The sequence below is a fragment of the Schistocerca nitens genome, chromosome 3 (genome assembly GCF_023898315.1).
Source record: "Schistocerca nitens isolate TAMUIC-IGC-003100 chromosome 3, iqSchNite1.1, whole genome shotgun sequence".
Taxonomy (NCBI): domain Eukaryota; kingdom Metazoa; phylum Arthropoda; class Insecta; order Orthoptera; family Acrididae; genus Schistocerca; species Schistocerca nitens.
The window spans coordinates 872,818,637-872,837,110 of NC_064616.1; the positions used below are offsets into that span (position 1 = coordinate 872,818,637).

At 38.2% G+C, this 18,474-nt stretch overlaps 1 protein-coding gene across 9 annotated transcripts in view; it reads right to left on the reverse strand.

Moving 5' to 3' along the window:
- Nucleotides 1-4,655: 4,655 nt before the first annotated feature.
- LOC126248911 (battenin) overlaps nt 4,656-18,474 on the reverse strand; it is a 247,016-nt gene continuing 233,197 nt past the window's right edge. For all 9 annotated transcript variants that reach the window (XM_049950390.1, XM_049950391.1, XM_049950394.1 and 6 more), the window contains 2 exons: nt 7,701-7,841; nt 4,656-5,902 (listed from right to left, as the gene is read on the reverse strand). In XM_049950390.1, the coding sequence (XP_049806347.1) occupies nt 5,780-5,902; nt 7,701-7,841 (264 nt within the window). In that variant the 3' untranslated portion in view covers nt 4,656-5,779. The remainder of the gene's footprint in view (nt 5,903-7,700; nt 7,842-18,474) is intronic.

Below are 18,474 nucleotides of genomic sequence, written 5' to 3' on the forward strand. Positions count from 1 at the left end.
GCATTCACACATAACCAGTAAGGATTCAGAAAACATTGTTCTTATGAAACCCAATTGGCTCTTCATTCACACATAGTAATACGTGCTATAGATAGGGGATGTCAAGTTGATTCCATATTGCCACAAATTGTGGTGCACACAGTGTGGTGTAGTGGTTAGCGTTACTGGATGGCATGCTGTTCAAACCATGCCACCAGCAATTATTTGTTATTTAGTATTTGACAATTCTGGAAGGTTTTTGAAATATCTTATGTTTGTAATGTTTGAATATTCTTGAATATTTGATGTGTACCTGTGCATAAACACCACAATTCTGGAATATTGAAAGTCTGTATAAATAACTGCACCCTCCTACCAGGAGGTCAGCTCTGTTCTGGCTGTAAGTTGATGTTCATAATGAACACACTTTCATTGATAAGTGTTATATTTCATTGATGACTCTGCTTTCAGATTTTGGTTCTAATGTGACAATATTTCTAAATTTCCAGAAAGCTTTTGACATCATTCCTTATAAATAGCTTATAATTAAATTTTGTACCTATGGCGTATCATCTCAGTTGTGTGACTCGATTTGTGATTTCCTTTCAGAAATTTCACTGTTTGTAGAAAGCAACAGCTACTCATTGAATGAAACAGAAGCGATATCTGACCCTCTGCAGTTCCTAATCTATAGAAACAATTTAGGAGACACACTGAGTAGTCCTCTTAGATCATTTGCAGATGATGCTGTCATTTACCACCTAATAACATCATCTTATGATCAAAAAATGAACAGCAAAATGTAAATGTAGGCTTCCACAGCCATTGTCAAAGTCAATAAAATTCTTCTGTGTTTGTGACCACATTGTCAATATGTAAAACTGCCAACATTTCGGTCACTGTTGCAAGTAACCGAAATGTCAGTAGTTTTACATGTTGACAATTTGGTCAAAAACCCAGAAGAATTTTATTGAATAGCAAAACGATTTAGACAAGATATCTGTATGGTGCAAAAGCTGGCAACTGTCTCTAAGCCAGTGGTAGTTAACTTGATCACTATGGCCTACCGGTATGCAGTCTAGCTTTCATGGTGGGCAGTAAGGGTTCTAAAAATATGTTCATTAGGTTTTCATACAATTATGACATACACATTTTAATAAGTAACTATTATTGTATGCTTTAACTTGCTGTAATTCTGCTACATAAATTTCATAAAGTACAATTACTTCTCTATCACAATTATAGTGAATCCTGTGGGTGGTAAGAAAATTTTAGTACTAACAGAAAAAGTGGGCAGTAGGTAAAAAATGTTGAATACCCCTGCTCTAAACAACAAAAAGTGTGATGGCCTTCACGTGAATATTAAAAAAAAATCGATTAAATTTGGTTACACAATAAACTACACAAATTTAAAGGTTGTTAATTCAAGTGAATACCTTACAATTACAAACAACTTAAACTGGAACCATTACATAAAAATGTTGTGGGGAAGACGAACCAAAGACTGTGTTTTATTGGCAGGACACTTAGAAGATTCAACAAATCTACTAAAGAGACTTCCTACTTTATGCATGCCCATCCTCTTCCGGAGCACTGTTGCACAGTATGGGATCCTCACCAGAGAGGATTGATGGAGGACATCGAAAACATTGAAGGAGAGACAGTTCACTTTATATTATCACAAAATTGGGAAGACAGTGTCATTGATACGATGCATGAGTTGGTGTGCCTATTATTAAAACAAAGGTTCTTTTGTTGTGGTGAGATCTTTCCATGTAACTTCAATCACCAACTGTCTTCTCAAAATATCAAAACGTCTGTTGACTCAGACCTACATAAGGAAAAATGATCATTGTAATAAAATAAGAGAAATCAGAGTTCACACAGAAATATATAGGTACTCATTTTTCCCTTTTGAGAGTGTAACAGTCAAGACATACAAGGGGGGACCCAAAAGAAACCAGATTGTTGTCATAAAAAATTTATTGATGAACCTTTTTACAAAATTACTACAGTCACCTTCAAAATACTCTCCATTACATGCGATGCACTTGTCAAGTCTCTTTTTCCCACTGTTGGAAGCATGTTTGTAACTCTTCAAGTTTGATATTGTCCAGTGCCCTTTGCGAAGCTGTTTTCACCATCTCCACATCGTCATAATGCTCCCCTTTTAGCATTTTTTTTCATTCGTGGAAATAGGAAAAAGGCGCACGGGGCTAGGTCCGGCGAATACGGAGTGTGGGGAATGGCAGACCACCTCTGAGGTGCCAAATAGTGGGTCACTCATAAGGCTGTGTGTGCTGCAGCGTTGTCGTGATGCAGAAACCAGTCACCTGATCGCGAAAGTTCTGGGCATTTCCTCCTTAAAACATCCAAGTAAAATTGCTGGTTGACTGTCTGGCCAGGGGGTACGAATTCCCGATGCACAATTCCACGAACATCAAAAAAGATAATGATCATCATCTTCACATTTGTCCTCACTTGCCTTGATTTTTTTGGTCTGGGAGAGTTGGGAGTCCTCCAATGGCTTGACGCTTGCTTGGTTTCTGGGTCATACCCGTAACACCAACTCTCATCTCCTGTAATGACTTTGTTCAAGAAGTTTGGATCACATGCAATCTCTGTTTTCAAGTCCTGACACACATTCATGCGGATGGTTTTTTGCTCCAGTGTGAGAAGGTGTGGAACAAATTTAGCAGCAACAGGTCTCATGTGCAAATCCTCACTCATATCCGCTGGCATGAGCTCCAACTGATTCCTGTCTCTGCTGAAATTTGGTCGATCGTTTGGCGACGATCCTCGTTGATCTTTTGGAGGACATTTTCAGTGTTCTCCTCATTTCACGATGTTGAAGGGCGTCCAGAACGAGGTTGGTCTTCAACACACATCTCACCATGTTTACAGTGCCCAAACCACTCGAAAACCTGTGTGGAGCTCATAGCGTCCTCCTGGAAAGCTTCCTGAAGCATTTGGTGTGTCTCCGTTGCAGTTTTTTTTAAGCAGGAAACAAAATTTAACACACACTCTTTGTTCTTTTAAAGTTGCCATAACGACTTCGCAGAGGTAACCCGCCAATAGTCAGAGAAACACAATACCACACTTGCAAGTTCAGCTCTACACTGACGCCGTCTGCACAGCTGTTTCATGAAGGTCTCTACTAACACCATCTAGCATGAGAACCCTGCACTACGTAGACGAGTGGGAGTGCCCTCGGAGTCCAGTTTCTTTTGGGTTCCCCCTCATAGTATGGAAATGCTCCTACGAACTCCTCTGCTAAGCACTTAAGTGTGAATTATAGAGTAGTCTTGCATATATAGACTATTGTTTAATAAGCCAGGCAGAAGATAATCTTACCTTTAGTATAAACTGCTTTAAGTGAATTTGAGACTATGAACAAGGTTGTTTGGCCTTCTAAAACAGTGTTTTGTGTTAGCTGAATATACAGTTACAAAAGAAATTTATTCATGAATTTTAAACACAAATGATATTGTTCTAGAAAGCTGAGATTGTTAACTCAGCCATTTCTAAAGCAGTTTGCTGATAGTATCATTTATTCTTTTAACCCTACCTTGATTAATCTTCATGTGTAACAACTTTAATTTACCTTTCACTGGGAAAGTACAAGATAATCAACTTACAATTCAAGTGCATGAATGTGAAGTACTTCTTCCCCATACCCCAGATATCCCAAGGTACACTAAATGTCAAAAACATATTTTCTCTAACACTCATTTCCATCTTTTTGCCAATTAGTCAATTTAATTTCAGTTTAAATAAAACTGATGAAGCATATGACAAATACATATAGCTAATAAACACTTATGGTAATGATTTGAATTTAATGTTTGCTTAAATAAGTTTAACATAAACCAGCAAGGTATGAAGAGTACTGCTACTTTTAAACATTTGTTGGATTTTCAACAACTCTACTGATCATGTTATTGTGCCTGATGACAACTGGTTATCTCCAGTTAAAATGGTCAGAGATCCCAATGTCTCCCGTACTTAAAACTGCCATTGAGGGTAACATTGTAGTAGATTTACAACTTATTAAAAATGAAGTATAATGTGTCACATGTGTGGGAGGACAATAATGTTTGGTATAATGTTGGATGTAGTCTTCTACCCCATTTTCTTAAAAAATCAGCCCACTTTTTACCATTGAGCAATGCACATCTTGTATGTAGGTCATTCATTTTGCTGCTAAGTGCACAATTACACATTCTGGAATCAGTTGACTCCATGCAGAGGTCATTTAGTAAAAGAGAAGCTCAGTGAAATCTGGCAGTGAGTAAGAGTGACACCTCAGTGTGTCTGTCTTCTCCACCTTTAAGCCCACGAATGTCATTAGATAAATCAGGTGTATGACAGTAACTGTGGATGTTAACATGAACAATAAAGAACATGTAGCAATCATTCACAATTAATGACTGTTGCTGCTCAGCTGTTTGCTCCTTCCTGACCACTACCTATTCCAACCATCCAGATTCTGTCCCAGGTAAAGTCCCATACTGTGCTATGATTTCCAAAGCTTGCTCAATGAGTGTTTCATTGTTGTATAACCGTTTTTACAGTTTTCTTTTGGAAGAGACAATGTCAACTAAAACTATTGCAGCAAATAAATGACTTTTATGTTAAATATGTCTTCAATGAAATGACATGAAAAGACAACAAAATTGATAACAAAATTACACTCTTTATTGAAGAATAAAACTTTTACAAAAATCCAGTAGACAACAAATCTGCCCTGAAATTAGCAAACAAATAAAAATATATAAAGACAGTTAATTATAAGACAATGTTTCACTTTGATATTTGGTAAATGCATATGAAGTACATGAATTCACAGTATTGGCTGAGCAATTATTTTATGTTAAATATCCATAACTGGATAAGTACAGGGCCAAGATATAGTCATAAATAATGACCAAAAATTGCACATAAATATACAAATGGCACCACACACACACAAAAACACACATTATATATATATATATATATATATATATATATATATATATATATATATATATATTTTTTCATTCTCAATGTAGATCAATACCACTTTTCCACACCTTCTGTGGCCCATACTATTTTATCAAAACTCATCCAACATGGTTATTTCAGTCACAAGTGTGAAATTTTAGAGATCTCAGTCTTATAGAACATGTAAAATGTCAGCCATAAAAGGTCTCTCACAGTTACAATTAACAATTCTGTGTTGGAATTTTGTTTAAAGGAGACTGTGTAACATAATACTCTAGGTTGATAAGAGGATGTGTATACATATTCTTCGTTAAATACAGTAACACTATAAAAGTGCTATCGTACACATGCATGGAACTCAAATTCATGAATCAACTCCTCGCTATCATTCCTGAAGAGCACTTACAGGTTCTATTATAAAATTTTAAGTACCTCATAGTCCAGTGTGTTTCCTTTGATTCAATGCCATTTTCATGTCAGTGATGGTGATCATTCAAACACTTCCTTATATATCATATTCAAACAGAAGAGATCTGCTGTGCTGTCCCAAATGTTAAATCAATTATTTACAATGCCCCATTTTCATGTTGCATATAAGAGGGTAGGAAAATCAAAACCCATGAGTCTCTGTACTCAGATCTGTCTGACTAAAAATATTTTTGTGAAATGCTGAGAAAGACAATACCTAGATCATGCAAGACCATGTGTCACCCTCTAACAACTTGGAAAGAAAGAATGAGCTACAGGTCTTGTCCTTATGAGAAGGAATTACCAAACACACAATTTAAATTACACTGTAACTGTTGACTGACACTCACAAAGGAAGGAGACATATAGCATTATGGACAGGAAGTGATATTGCGCCAGCCAGACCAATACCAAGTGAATCTGCCAGTGATGTAATGCTCAGTGAAAACTTCTCCTTTTCTGGGGGAACCTGAAATGAACAAATCAGGCTACTATGATTAATCTTTCTCTTAAAGACAAATGCATTATTAAATTAAAGGTTTAGTGCTACACAAGTAGTTTCCTCAGCAGTATTGGGAACAATAATCATTTACTTTTATTAAATATAGTCAGCCATTTGTACAATTATCAGCTATAAATATTCACCATGAGATTTTCTAATTGTAATAAACATGGAGTCAACAGATACGATAAGGAGCTTTTATTATCATTCCTTCAGTAGCATATAGACTATAAAAATTAATTAAAGAAGAGAGAGCACAACAAACTCAGGCAACTAAGAACTTTATAATCCAAAAACAATACATCATCTGTTGTTGGAGATTTTGGGATTGCAGCTGATGGTTGTAAACTTCACTCCACATATTTCAAATGCACACCTGCCTATCATCTTCAGGTGAGCCATCGAAGACTGACAAAGACGTTCACTGGTATGCTGAGAGTATTGCCACACATGCACCAGTCATGATGACACAAAGACCACATCACCCAGAACTGCAAAGATCAGCTGACTTCAACATTGCTGCTAGCTGCAGTCATCAAAGCATTCTGGTGTCTTCATCAGGAGCAAATCTTGGAGATGACAGGATCCCACACATATCCAGCTGGTAGCCACTGTTACGGTTCATTAGATTTTCCGCAATGTATTTTTGATTGGATTTTTTTATAATGGAGTTCCAAAAAGATATTGCTGCGGCCAAGAATAATGCTTTGTCATACTCTATTGAATGTCCGTTGGAGATACAATGTTCCCAATTGTAGACTTGGGTTGCAGAAGGTGAGTGCAACATTTATGTTATGTGCAATGTTCTTCGACTGTGCATGTTGTTTGTCAAATATAGGCCATACCACACTGGGAAGGTGTTTTGCAAATTCCAATGTTCCGCCATAACAGGTTATCCTTTTAGGTGAAAGTGATTTTCCACACACCATCTAAGATTTTGGACCTGCTGGGATCAGTGATTTATACTTGTTATTGCAGAATGTGGGAATTTACAAAATACCTTGCCAGTGTGGTATGGCCTATATATGACAAACAATATGTACAGTTGAAGAACATTGCACAGAACATAAACGTTGCACTCAGCTTCCGTAACACAGCAAGTGTGCAATTGCGGAACATTATATTTCCAATGGACACTCATAGGAGTATGATAAAATATTATTTTTGGCCACAGCAACATCTTTTTGGAACTCCATTGTAGAATAAACAGTTGAAAAATGCATCGCGGGAAATCTAATGAACCGTGACAGTGGCGGTCAACTGGATAATGCAAGGAATCCTGTCATCTCCGAGATTTGCTCCACACAAAGACGCTGTAATACTCTGATGACTGCAGCGAGGGGCAGTGTCAAAGACAGGTGATCTTTGCAGTTCACCAGTGAGGGTGCTGTTGCCAGGCGGTGTGGTCCTTCAGTCACCATGGCTCTGACGCATGCATGGCAATACTCTCAGCACGCTATACAAGACGGACCAGAGAATGTCTTCATCAGTCTTTGATGGCTCGCCTGAAGATGACTGGCAGGTATCCAGCTGAAGTATCATGGACTGAAGTTTACAATGACCAATAGCAATCCCAAAATCTCTTTTAACATTTAATCCACTGGAAAATTTTAAATTTCACAATGCATCATATGTAAAAGAGCATAGTAACAGAAACTGCAAAACAGGGCAGAACAGCACAAAGCATACAATCACTAGAATTTATCCGCACACCACTCTTATCTTCCATATTACATCCAGTAACACACAACCAAAAAATACTCACCTCAGTTGATATTCTGTGAAAGGTGTTCACATATGCAGCACCTCCAAGAAGTCCTTCCCATAACACAAAGGCAAATACTATCCAAACAGATGGTACAAACCAATAAATTGCTTCCAGTGTAAATAAGACAACATTTATTAACTGTAATGTGAAAGGATGATATATCAGTATAAAAAATATTTACTAAATTAAATAAAAACATTTAAATAGGTTCAAATCATATCTGTTCAACTGAGTCAGACTTTCACATGAAATAATTAGTTACTGAACTACACATTAAAAGTGACAGATAGGTATTGCTTGAATGCAGTCTCATCAAAAATTATAATGGTGTCAAATACACAGACAATACACAATAATGTATTATGTGCAATTGGCTTGAAATTAGCTTCATTTTCAGATTTGTTATCACAGCCTGGTGGCAGTGGTGCCAATGTAAACATGAAGAAGATGAGCACAGACTGTTTTCAAGCACAACTCGGCCAGTAAAGCAATTAGTAAAACATTCAGAATCAAACATACTCTGACAACAAAAACACCTGAAGATGTGAGAATTAATTTGAACTAAATATAGCACATTCACAAGCAAACCATAAACAGGGAAAGCAAAATATAAGTAAAATTGCTCGATACATGACGCAAAATCTACAAAACTACACAAATAATTCCTATGAATGCCAAAGTAACATTTCAAACAAAACTAAAGTGCTCTACTGCAACTATTTTTGAATGAAACACTCAAATACAACCACAATAAGCATCCTAATCAAGTTTAAAGAAACAAATATAACATGAAACCAATTAATCCATGCAATAACTCCATGATTTACAGTGTCCGTGCTCTCCGCATTAACTTCAGAAGTCCACAACTAAATATATGTTTGCCATCTCAACATGACACTCACTGCATTGATAGCAGATTAATTCTTTAATGTCATGTAAAAAAATGAAGCCATATTAACAAGCTGATTAGGAGAAACCACCAATTGAATATGTGAGGAAAAACGCACTTAGTGCTGTGCTTTTGCAGAATACTATGCAAGTCATGTACCTAGGTATCTATATGAGTAGTCTGAAAGAACAGACACCATTTCTGTGTTTGATCCTGTGGCCGAGCATAGACTATATTCAGAAAGGAGAAATTCTGATCTCTGCCACATTCAGGTAGTGAAAGAATTCATCAGTGACAATGAAAATTTTTACCAAGGCCACGAGTTGAACCCAGGTCTTCTGCTTACTAGGCAGTTGTGTTTACCATCTTGGCACAGTGATTAGGCACAACTGAATGAACTACCCAAGCATGCATCTCCCCTCAATCCAAATTCCTATTTGCCACACACTACCAAAGTAGTGTCCCCAAGCTCTTTTTCCTCTTTTTGCTCATCACATCATGCGAAGTCCTGCATGAGGTCGAGCAAAGAGTGCTCTGCACTAAATGATCGCTTTAGCCTTCAGGCACATAATTATCTACATGAAAGGTGTCTGTCCTTTCAGACATGTGAAAGAGCAGACACAATTTCTGTGATTGATCCCAGAGCCAGATATAGAATATGTTCAGAAAGGAGAAATTTCAATCTCTGCCACATTAAGGCAACAAAAGAACTCATTGGCAATAAATGAAAATTTGTGTCTGGCTGCGGGATCAAACACAGAAATTGTGTCTCTTCTTTCACATGTCCAAAAGAACAGACACCACTCACATAGATATTTATACATCATGAAAAGTAACGTGATCACTCAGTGCAGAGCACTCTTTGCCCGACCTCATGCGGGGCTTTGCAGGATTTGACAAGTAGAAAGAGGAAAAAGGGCTATGGGATGCTATTTTGGTAGTGTGCGGCAAATGGGAATTTGGAATGAGGGGGACAAGCGTGCTTGGGTAGTCGGTGCAGATGTATCTAACTACTGTGTCATGGTGATGCAGATGGTTAATGCAACTGACTAGTAAGCAGGAATCCAGGTTCGACTCTCGGCCTTGGTACAAATTTTCATTTGTCACCAATGAATTTTCTCACTGCTCAAATGCAGCAGACATTGGAACGTATGCATCTAGGTATTTAGGTAGATGTAGGTTTTCTTGACTTCTGAAAAGCTATTGACTCAGTACAATACCAATGCTTATTAACAAAAGTATGATCATATGGGGTTTCAAACAAAATTTGTAACGGGATTGATGATTTTTTATTTTTTGTGTCCCATGGAAGTGTGTTGGAGTCGTTGCTGTTCATGTTGTATGTTAATGACTAAGCAGACAATATTATTAATAACCTCCAACTTGTTACAGATGAGCCAGTTATATATGATCAAGTATTACTTGAAAAATGTACACAAATATTAATTCAGATGTTAATACAATTTAAAAGTGGGGTAAAGACTGGCACCTTGCTTTTAATGATCAAAAATGTAAAACAGTATGATTACAAAATACAAAAACACAGTATTCTATGACTACAATATCAATGAGTCAGTATTGTAATCTGTCAACTTATACAAAAACTTGGGCGCAAAAATCTGTATGGATATGAAATTGAATAACCACATAGTTTCATACATTGCATCAGATACACTGAAACATAGAAGATTTTGTTGAACACACCACATCATAACCATGAAAATGACAACCAATATCGGTATATCTTATACACTGTTATCATATCTGGTATATTCCTATGCATAACAGAGACCAAATTCTATAATAAATTTCAGGGTACTGAAGAGCAATGCAGTTCAAAAATTTTTATTTCAACCAAGTGTCAGTAGATGGATGGTTGTTCTCTTATGTATGCTGATGTGTGAGTCATGACATGCGCAGTAAAAAAGTTAACAAATTCAATAGAGTGTCACACATGATAAATCTAACAGGCTTTTTACAAGTAAGAGATCTGCAGTACATACTGATTTCCTTCATGTACACAGAATTAATGTTATGGCGTCTTCCAAACACCAGAAGGATTGTAATTTTCCTATGTTATCTGAGATTTTTTTCCTTATAATTTCCTTTGACACTCGCACAAAAGGCAGTGGTTTGTCTTTCCCTCCAGTTTATTTATTTTGCACATATAAGTTCCTTTGTAGTCATGGAATGTACTCAAAATAAATTAAATAAATCAGATGATGCTGGGAAAATTAGATTAGGAAGTGAGACACTAAAAGTAGTAGAGGAGTTTTGTTATTTGGACAGTAAAATAAGTGACTATGGCCAAAGTAGAGAGAATATAAAATGCAGACTAGCAATAGTCAGACAAGCATTCCCTAAAAACAGAAATTTATTAACATGAAATATATATGTATTTAAATGTTAGGAAGTATTTCATGAAGGTATTTGCCTTTAGTGTAGCATTGTACAGAAGTGAAACATGGATGAGGAACAGATAAGAAAAGAACAGAAGCTACTGAAGAGGGGTTCTACAGGATAATGCTCAAGAATAGGTGGGTAGATTGAGTAACTAATGACATGGTACTGAACTGAATGGGAGAAAAAGAAATTCATGGCACAGCTTGACTGAAGGAAAAAATTGGTTGACACATTTTAAGGCATCAAGGAAACGTCAATTTTGTAATGGATTTAAATGTTGTGAGTAAAAAATTTGCAGAGAGATCAAGGCTTGGCTATAGTATGAAGGTTTAAATTCATGTAGATAACAGTAGTTATGTAGAAATGCAGAGGATTGCACAGGGTATGCTAGCATAGAGAGCTGCATGAAACCCTTGTTGGACTGAAGATCACAACCACCAACACCACCACCACCACCACCACCACCACCACCACCACCACAACAACAACAACAACAACAACAACATTAATTTTTTACAGCTGAAGTTAGCTCTCAGGCAGTGCTATCAACTGATATAACAATATTCTGTACAAACATACACTGATAGAAAAAAATGACAACACCAAAACATAATTAATGTAGAGTATCAAATTTCGGGAATACTTTTGTCTGGGTAACATATTTGAGTGATTAAGATAGTAAGATCACTGGTTAATGAAAGTGTGAGGTAAGCCCCCAAAATGTGAAATGCTGGTATGCAAATGTGCATGCACAGTGTTGTACAGGTGCTGTGTCTGTTTGTGGGATGGAGTTCCATGCCTTTCACACTTGGTCAGTCAATACAGGGGCAGTTAATGCTGGTAGTGGATGATGATGTCCCATACTTGTTCAATTGGAGACAGACCTGGTGATTGAGCAGTCCAAGGCAACATGTTGACCCCCTGTACAGCATGTTGGGTTAGAACAGCGGTATGTGGATGAGTGTTATTCTGTTGGAAAACATCCCCTGGAATACTGTTCATGAATTGCAGCACATGTTGAATCACTCTACTGACATACAAATTTGCAGTCAATGTTAAGTGGGATAACCACAAGAGTGCACCTACAAAATTCCACCACAAACCATAACTCCAGGTGTAGGTCCAGTGTGTCTAGCAAGCAGAGAGGTTGGTTGCAGGCTGTCAACTGGCCTCCATCTAACGAACACAATGCCATCACCGGCACGAAGGCAGAACCAGCTTTCACCCTCCAATGAGCTCTCACTTGACACCACTGAAGCCACAAATGGTGGTACTTTGGGGTCAGTGGAAGGCAGGGAGCTACAGGAAGTCTAGCTCGGAGCAGTCCTTGAAGTAACCAGTTTGTAACAGTTCACTGTGTGGTGCCAACTGCTGCTCAAATTGCTGCTGCAGATGCGGTATGGTGCATCAGAGCCATACGGTCTTCCCTCTACATCTACAGCTACATTTATACTCCACAAGCCACCCAACGGTGTGTGGCGGAGGGCACTTTACATGCCACTGTCATTACTTCCCTTTCCTGTTCCAGTCGCATATGGTTTGCGGGAAGAACGACTGCCGGAAAGCCTCCGTGCGCACTTGAATCTCTCTAATTTTACATTCGTGATCTCCTCGGGAGGTATAAGTAGGGGGAAGCAATATATTCGATACCTCATCCAGAAACGCACCCTCTCGAAACCTAGACAGCAAGCTACATCGCGATGCAGAGCACCTCTCTTGCAGAGTCTGCCACTTGAGTTTGCTAAACATCTCCATAACGCTATCACGCTTACCAAATAACCCTGTGACGAAATGCGCCACTCTTCTTTGGATCTTCTCTATCTCCTCTGTCAACCCGACCTGATACGGATCCCACACTGATGAGCAATACTCAAGTATAGGTCGAACGAGTGTTTTGTAAGCCACCTCCTTTGTTGATGGACTACATTTTCTAAGGACGCTCCCAATGAATCTCAGCCTGGTACCCGCCTTACCAACAATTAATTTTATATGATCATTCCACTTCAAATCATTCCGCAGGCACACTCCCAGATATTTTACAGAAGTAACTGCTACCAGTGTTTGTTCTGCTATCATATAATCATACAATAAAGAATCCTTCTTTCCATGTATTCGCAATACATTACATTTGTCTATGTTAAGGGTCAGTTGCTACTCCCTGCACCAAGCGCCAATCTGCTGCAGATCTTCCTGCATTTTGCTGCAATTTTCTAATGCTGCAACTTCTCTGTATACTACAGCATCATCTGCGAAAAGCCGCATGGAACTTATGACACTATCTACTAGGTCATTTATATATATTGTGAAAAGCAATGGTCCCATAACACTCCCCTGTGGCATGCCAGAGGTTACTTTAACATCTGTAGACGTCTCTCCATTGACAACAACATTCTGTGTTCTGTTTGCTAAAAACTCTTCAATCCAGCTACACAGCTGGTCTGATATTCCGTAGGCTCTTCCTTTGTTTATCAGGTGACAGTGCGGAACTGTATCGAACGCCTTCTGGAAGTCAAGGAAAATGGCATCTACCTGGAATTTTTCTGGGTCTCATGAACAAATAAAGCGAGTTGGGTCTCACACGATTGCTGTTTCTGGAATCCATGTTGATTCCTACAGAGTAGATTCTGGGTTTCCAGAAATGACATGATACGCGAGCAAAAAACATGTTCAAAATTCTACAACAGATCGATGTCACAGATATAGGTCTATAGTTTTGCGCATCTGCTCGACGACCCTTCTTGAAGACTGGGACTACCTGTGCTCTTTTCCAATCATTTGGAACCTTCCGTTCCTCTAGAGACTTGCGGTACACGTCTGTTAGAAGGGGGGCAAGTTCTTTCACGTACTCTGTGTAGAATTGAATTGGTATCCCATCAGGTCCAGTGGACTTTCCTCTGTTGAGTGATTTCAGTTGCTTTTCTATTCCTTGGACACTTATTTCGATGTCAGCCATTTTCTCGTTTGTGTGAGGATTTAGAGAAGGCACTTCAGTGCGGTCTTCCTCTGTGAAACAGCTTTGGAAAAAGGTGTTTAGTATTTCCCTCTCGGTAGTGCCCACACCCACCGTTGCCAGCAATCATGTACAGCTGCTACATTCCTGTCAAGTCTTTCTGCAATATTTCAGAAGGAACATCCAGCTTCTCATAGCCCTATTACATGACCTTGTTCAAACTCAGTGAGGTGTTGATAATGGTGTCTGTCACCTTAAAGGTATTCTTGACCAACATCAACATCCAATCAAAAGGTAACTAACACTCACGACTGTGTATTTAAAGCATACCTGATTTGTTTCTGCATAGTGGCACTACTAGCGCCACTCTTATGCAACTGGCATGAAATTTTGACAGACATAATTTTTCAGATGTGGAAACAAACCTAACAAATTTCATGTATGTCACACAACTCCTTCTTGGTGCTGCCATTGTTTTCTGTCAATGTATTTATTCTACATCTACATCCATACTCTGAGAGCCATCTTATGGTTCTTGGAGAGGTTACTTTGTGCACCACTGTCACTCCCTCCCCCTTTTCCCATTCCTGTTGCAAATGGTTTGTGGGAAGAACAATTACTGGTCAGCCTCCATGCAAGCTTCAACCTCTATAATTTTATTTTCATGGTCTTAGGAAGGAAGGAAGCAATATATTGGTTGATTCTTCTAGGAATGTACAGTCTCACAACTTTAACAGTAAACCACACTTTGATTCAAAATGCCTCTCTCATAGCATCTGCTACTGAACTTGGATGAGAACCTCTGTGATGCTTTCGTGCTTACTAAGTAAACCTGTACTGAAACTTGCTGTTCTTCTTTGGACCTTCTCTATTTCCTCTGTCATGCCAGACTGATTGGTAGAACAGTGGATTTTGTAACGTACCTCCTTTGTGAGTGGTCTATATTTCCTGAAGTTTATTTTAGTTAGTCTCAATTTGGCATCTGTATTCCCTGTGATTAGTTTTATGTGGTCGTTCTGCTTTATATCACTCCATTCGCATAATGTTAGATATTTTATGGCAGTAGCTACCTTCAATGAAGGTCGGCAATTGTGTTATCATACAATACTGGATCTTTCTGTCTATTTATGTGCATTACATTACATCAAGGGTCAACTGCATATACCTGCACCAAGTGCTGATCCTCCCCAGGTCTTCTTGCATTTTGCTACAATTTCTAGCATTGCGACTTCTCTGTATACAAAAGCATCGTCTGCAAAAAGCCTCATGGAATTTTCAACATTATCCAGTAAGTCTTTTATATATTTTGTGAAAAGTAATTGCCCTAAAACACTCTCTTGCGGTATGCCTAAAGTTACTTTTATGCCTTAAGATTTGTCTCCATTCAGAATGAAATGCTGTCTTCTGTTTGCTAGAAACTCCTCAATCTAGTCACACAACTGACCTGATATTCCATACATTCACACTGTGTTCATTACCTTCTGCAAGTAAACGAATATGACATCAACCTGGATGCCAGTAACTACTGCTTTCTAGGTCTCATGGGTGAACAGAGCAAGCTGTATTTCACATGATCACTGTTCTCAGAACCATGTTCATTCCTACAAAGGAGATTTTCAGCCTCCAGAAACAACATAATATGTGAGCATAGAACACATTCCAAAATTCTACAACAGACTGATGTCTGAGATATAGGCCTATAGTTTTGTGTATCTGTTTAATGGCACTTCTTGAAAATTGTAAGGCCTGCACTTCTTTCCAACAGAAGGAATGCTTTGAAGCTCCAGAAACCTATGTTGCACTATTGCTAGAATGGGAACTAGTTATTCAACATACTCTAGGTTGAATCATATTGGTAACTTTTTAGATACAGAGACCCTGTGTTAGGTGATTTCAAGTGATTTTCTATCCTACAGTCAATTAGTTCAATATCTGTCATTTTGATGTCCATGCAATAATTTAAATGGGGAATGACAGCACAATCTTCCTCAGTGAAACAGTATTGAACAAAGTGTTTAGTATTTCAGTCTTCTCTGTGACATCTTCCATTTTGATGCCATTGTGGTCACAGAGAGTGTGGACAGAACACTTTGATCCATTTCCTGTTTTTTTTTTTTTTTTTTAAACTTTCTGTCAAGTCGGCAGACAGAATTTTACTTTCAAATTTGTTTAACGCTCCAGGGATGGTTCTCCTTATGCTAATTTTGGCTTCACTTCATTTTTGTTTGTCTGTGAGCCTTTGACCATTTTTAAATTTGCAGTGAAGCTATCTTTGCCTTCATAGCACCTGTATAACATGGCTGTCAAATATTGGCAAGTCTTTCCCATCTCTCACATGCCTGTCTAGTTTGTTGTCCATTGATACTCTGTGCTGTCAGATGAGATGTTCATGCCAACTGCTAAGGCAATCTGAAACCCATTTTTTGTCATTGTTGCTAAGCAGGAATATCTTTCAATCATTCTTTAAATTCTTATTTACAACCATATTCAGTTATTTAGCTGTTGCTCTTAAGAAACAATATCACTGCAGTAGATAAATCACTGGGTAATATTAACAAACAAGTAACATACCACAACATGCACTCATGAAGAACTTTACCAAATATTATTAATTATTTCCTTTTCATATACTTTTGAACATGTGCAGTTAAATTTGAGTTAACTCTAATTATCCTAATTTTTTGGTTAAGTAGCAAACAGTGCAAGATAATAAAGTTTTGCATGCATCAAATAAAATGCAATTGAAAATAGATGTAAAATGATGTATTATATGTATTTGAAGGATCATTTTAGAAGGTATTTCTGATGACTGAATTTTCTCAAAATTATAAGTATTAAATTTATCATTTCATAAATAATGAGCCATGGATCATGACATATTGAGGTGACTTGTGTTCCTTGACAATACAGAGAGCCATATCATAGACACAAACTCATTGTAGTGGTATCTCTGGAGAGGCCTGACTAACATATAGTTCCTGATAAGTGGCAATAGCCTTTTCAGTCTGAATTACTAATTGATCTGGGCTTGTAAAATTAACTAACATGGTCTCACTAGATTGATACTGAGAACAGCTGAAGACAAGGGGAAACTACAGCCATTACACTTCCAAGGACACGCAGTTCTGCTATATCGCTTAATGATGATGATATTCTCTTGGGTAACATATTCTGGAGGTAAAACAATCCCTCATTTGAACCTCTGAGTGTGTGCTCCTAAGGAGGATGTTGACATAAGGAAAAACAAAACTGCCATTGCATGGGTTGGAGCACGAAATGTTTGATCCTCTAATCAGGTAGGTAGATTAGAGAATTTAAAAAGAGAAATTTATAGACTGAAGTTGGGACTTACTGAAGTGTAGTGGCAGCAAGAACAGGATGTCTGGTCATATGAGTAAAGGTTATCAATGCAAAATCAGATATGGTTAATGCAGGAATAGGTCTAATACAAAAAATAAATAAGAATTTTTCAGACTTTGCCAGAGATCTATTGACATTTTTAAATATTGAGTATTCTGCCAGATATCAACATCATTCATACACAATATTTTGACAAAATGTCAGATGTTGTCAGATGCTACCTGAGACAGCTCATAGAGTGGAATGGGTCCAGCATTATACTTATGGCCTTCCCCCTCCATGATTGGCTCCAGGGATTCTGCCTGCAGTTCAGTTCCTGCTAGAAGTGTCCTTATGTGTTCCCTCTTTGGTCTGGTAAACCAGTCCAAGCACTGGTGTTCCATCTTTGGTCTGTTGTGCCTGTCCATGTACTGGCATTCGGTTTTCGGTCTGGTGTGGTTGCAGGTGTTTCCTCTACAGTCTGCCCCCCACTAGAAGCATTCTTAAGCATTTCCTTTTCAGTCCAGTGTGCCAGGCCAAGCACTGGTGTTCTATCTTTGGCCCAGTGTGGGGGCCAGTATTATGAGCAGACAGAATATATAGCCTTCTGTCTCCAGTGGTTGCCAATATGTCAATGGAGAGATTTGAAGAAGAGACATTAGAGACAGCTAGATACAAACTCACAAGCTTCTTCAGGTATGCAGACAATACATTTGTGATCTGGCCTCATGGTAGGGAGAGGCTCAATGTATTGCTCGACTGTCTTAACTCATGGCACCCTAATACTAAGTTTATTATGGAACTGGAAAAGGATGGGCAGTTGCCATTACTGGATGTACTTGTCAAAAGGAGAACAGGTGGGTGATTTGGTCACAGTGCCTCTGATGTCACAGTATCACAAACTTACACACACTGTTTTATACCTGCAAGCCAGAAGCTGTCACCACCCTGTGGAGAAGAATAGAGTTCTAAAGACATTGGTCCACAGGACACACACCTTGTAAGACCTAGATAGCTTGGCAGCATCATTAGAGCACTTACAATCAGTGTTCTGCAAAAATGGATACACAGCCAAACAGATTCAGGAGAAACTTCAACAAGCCACTTCATCAAATAATCTAACAGATTCAGGAGACACTTCGACAAGCCATTCCATCATACAATCTTGAAGAACAACTAGATGAAGTAAA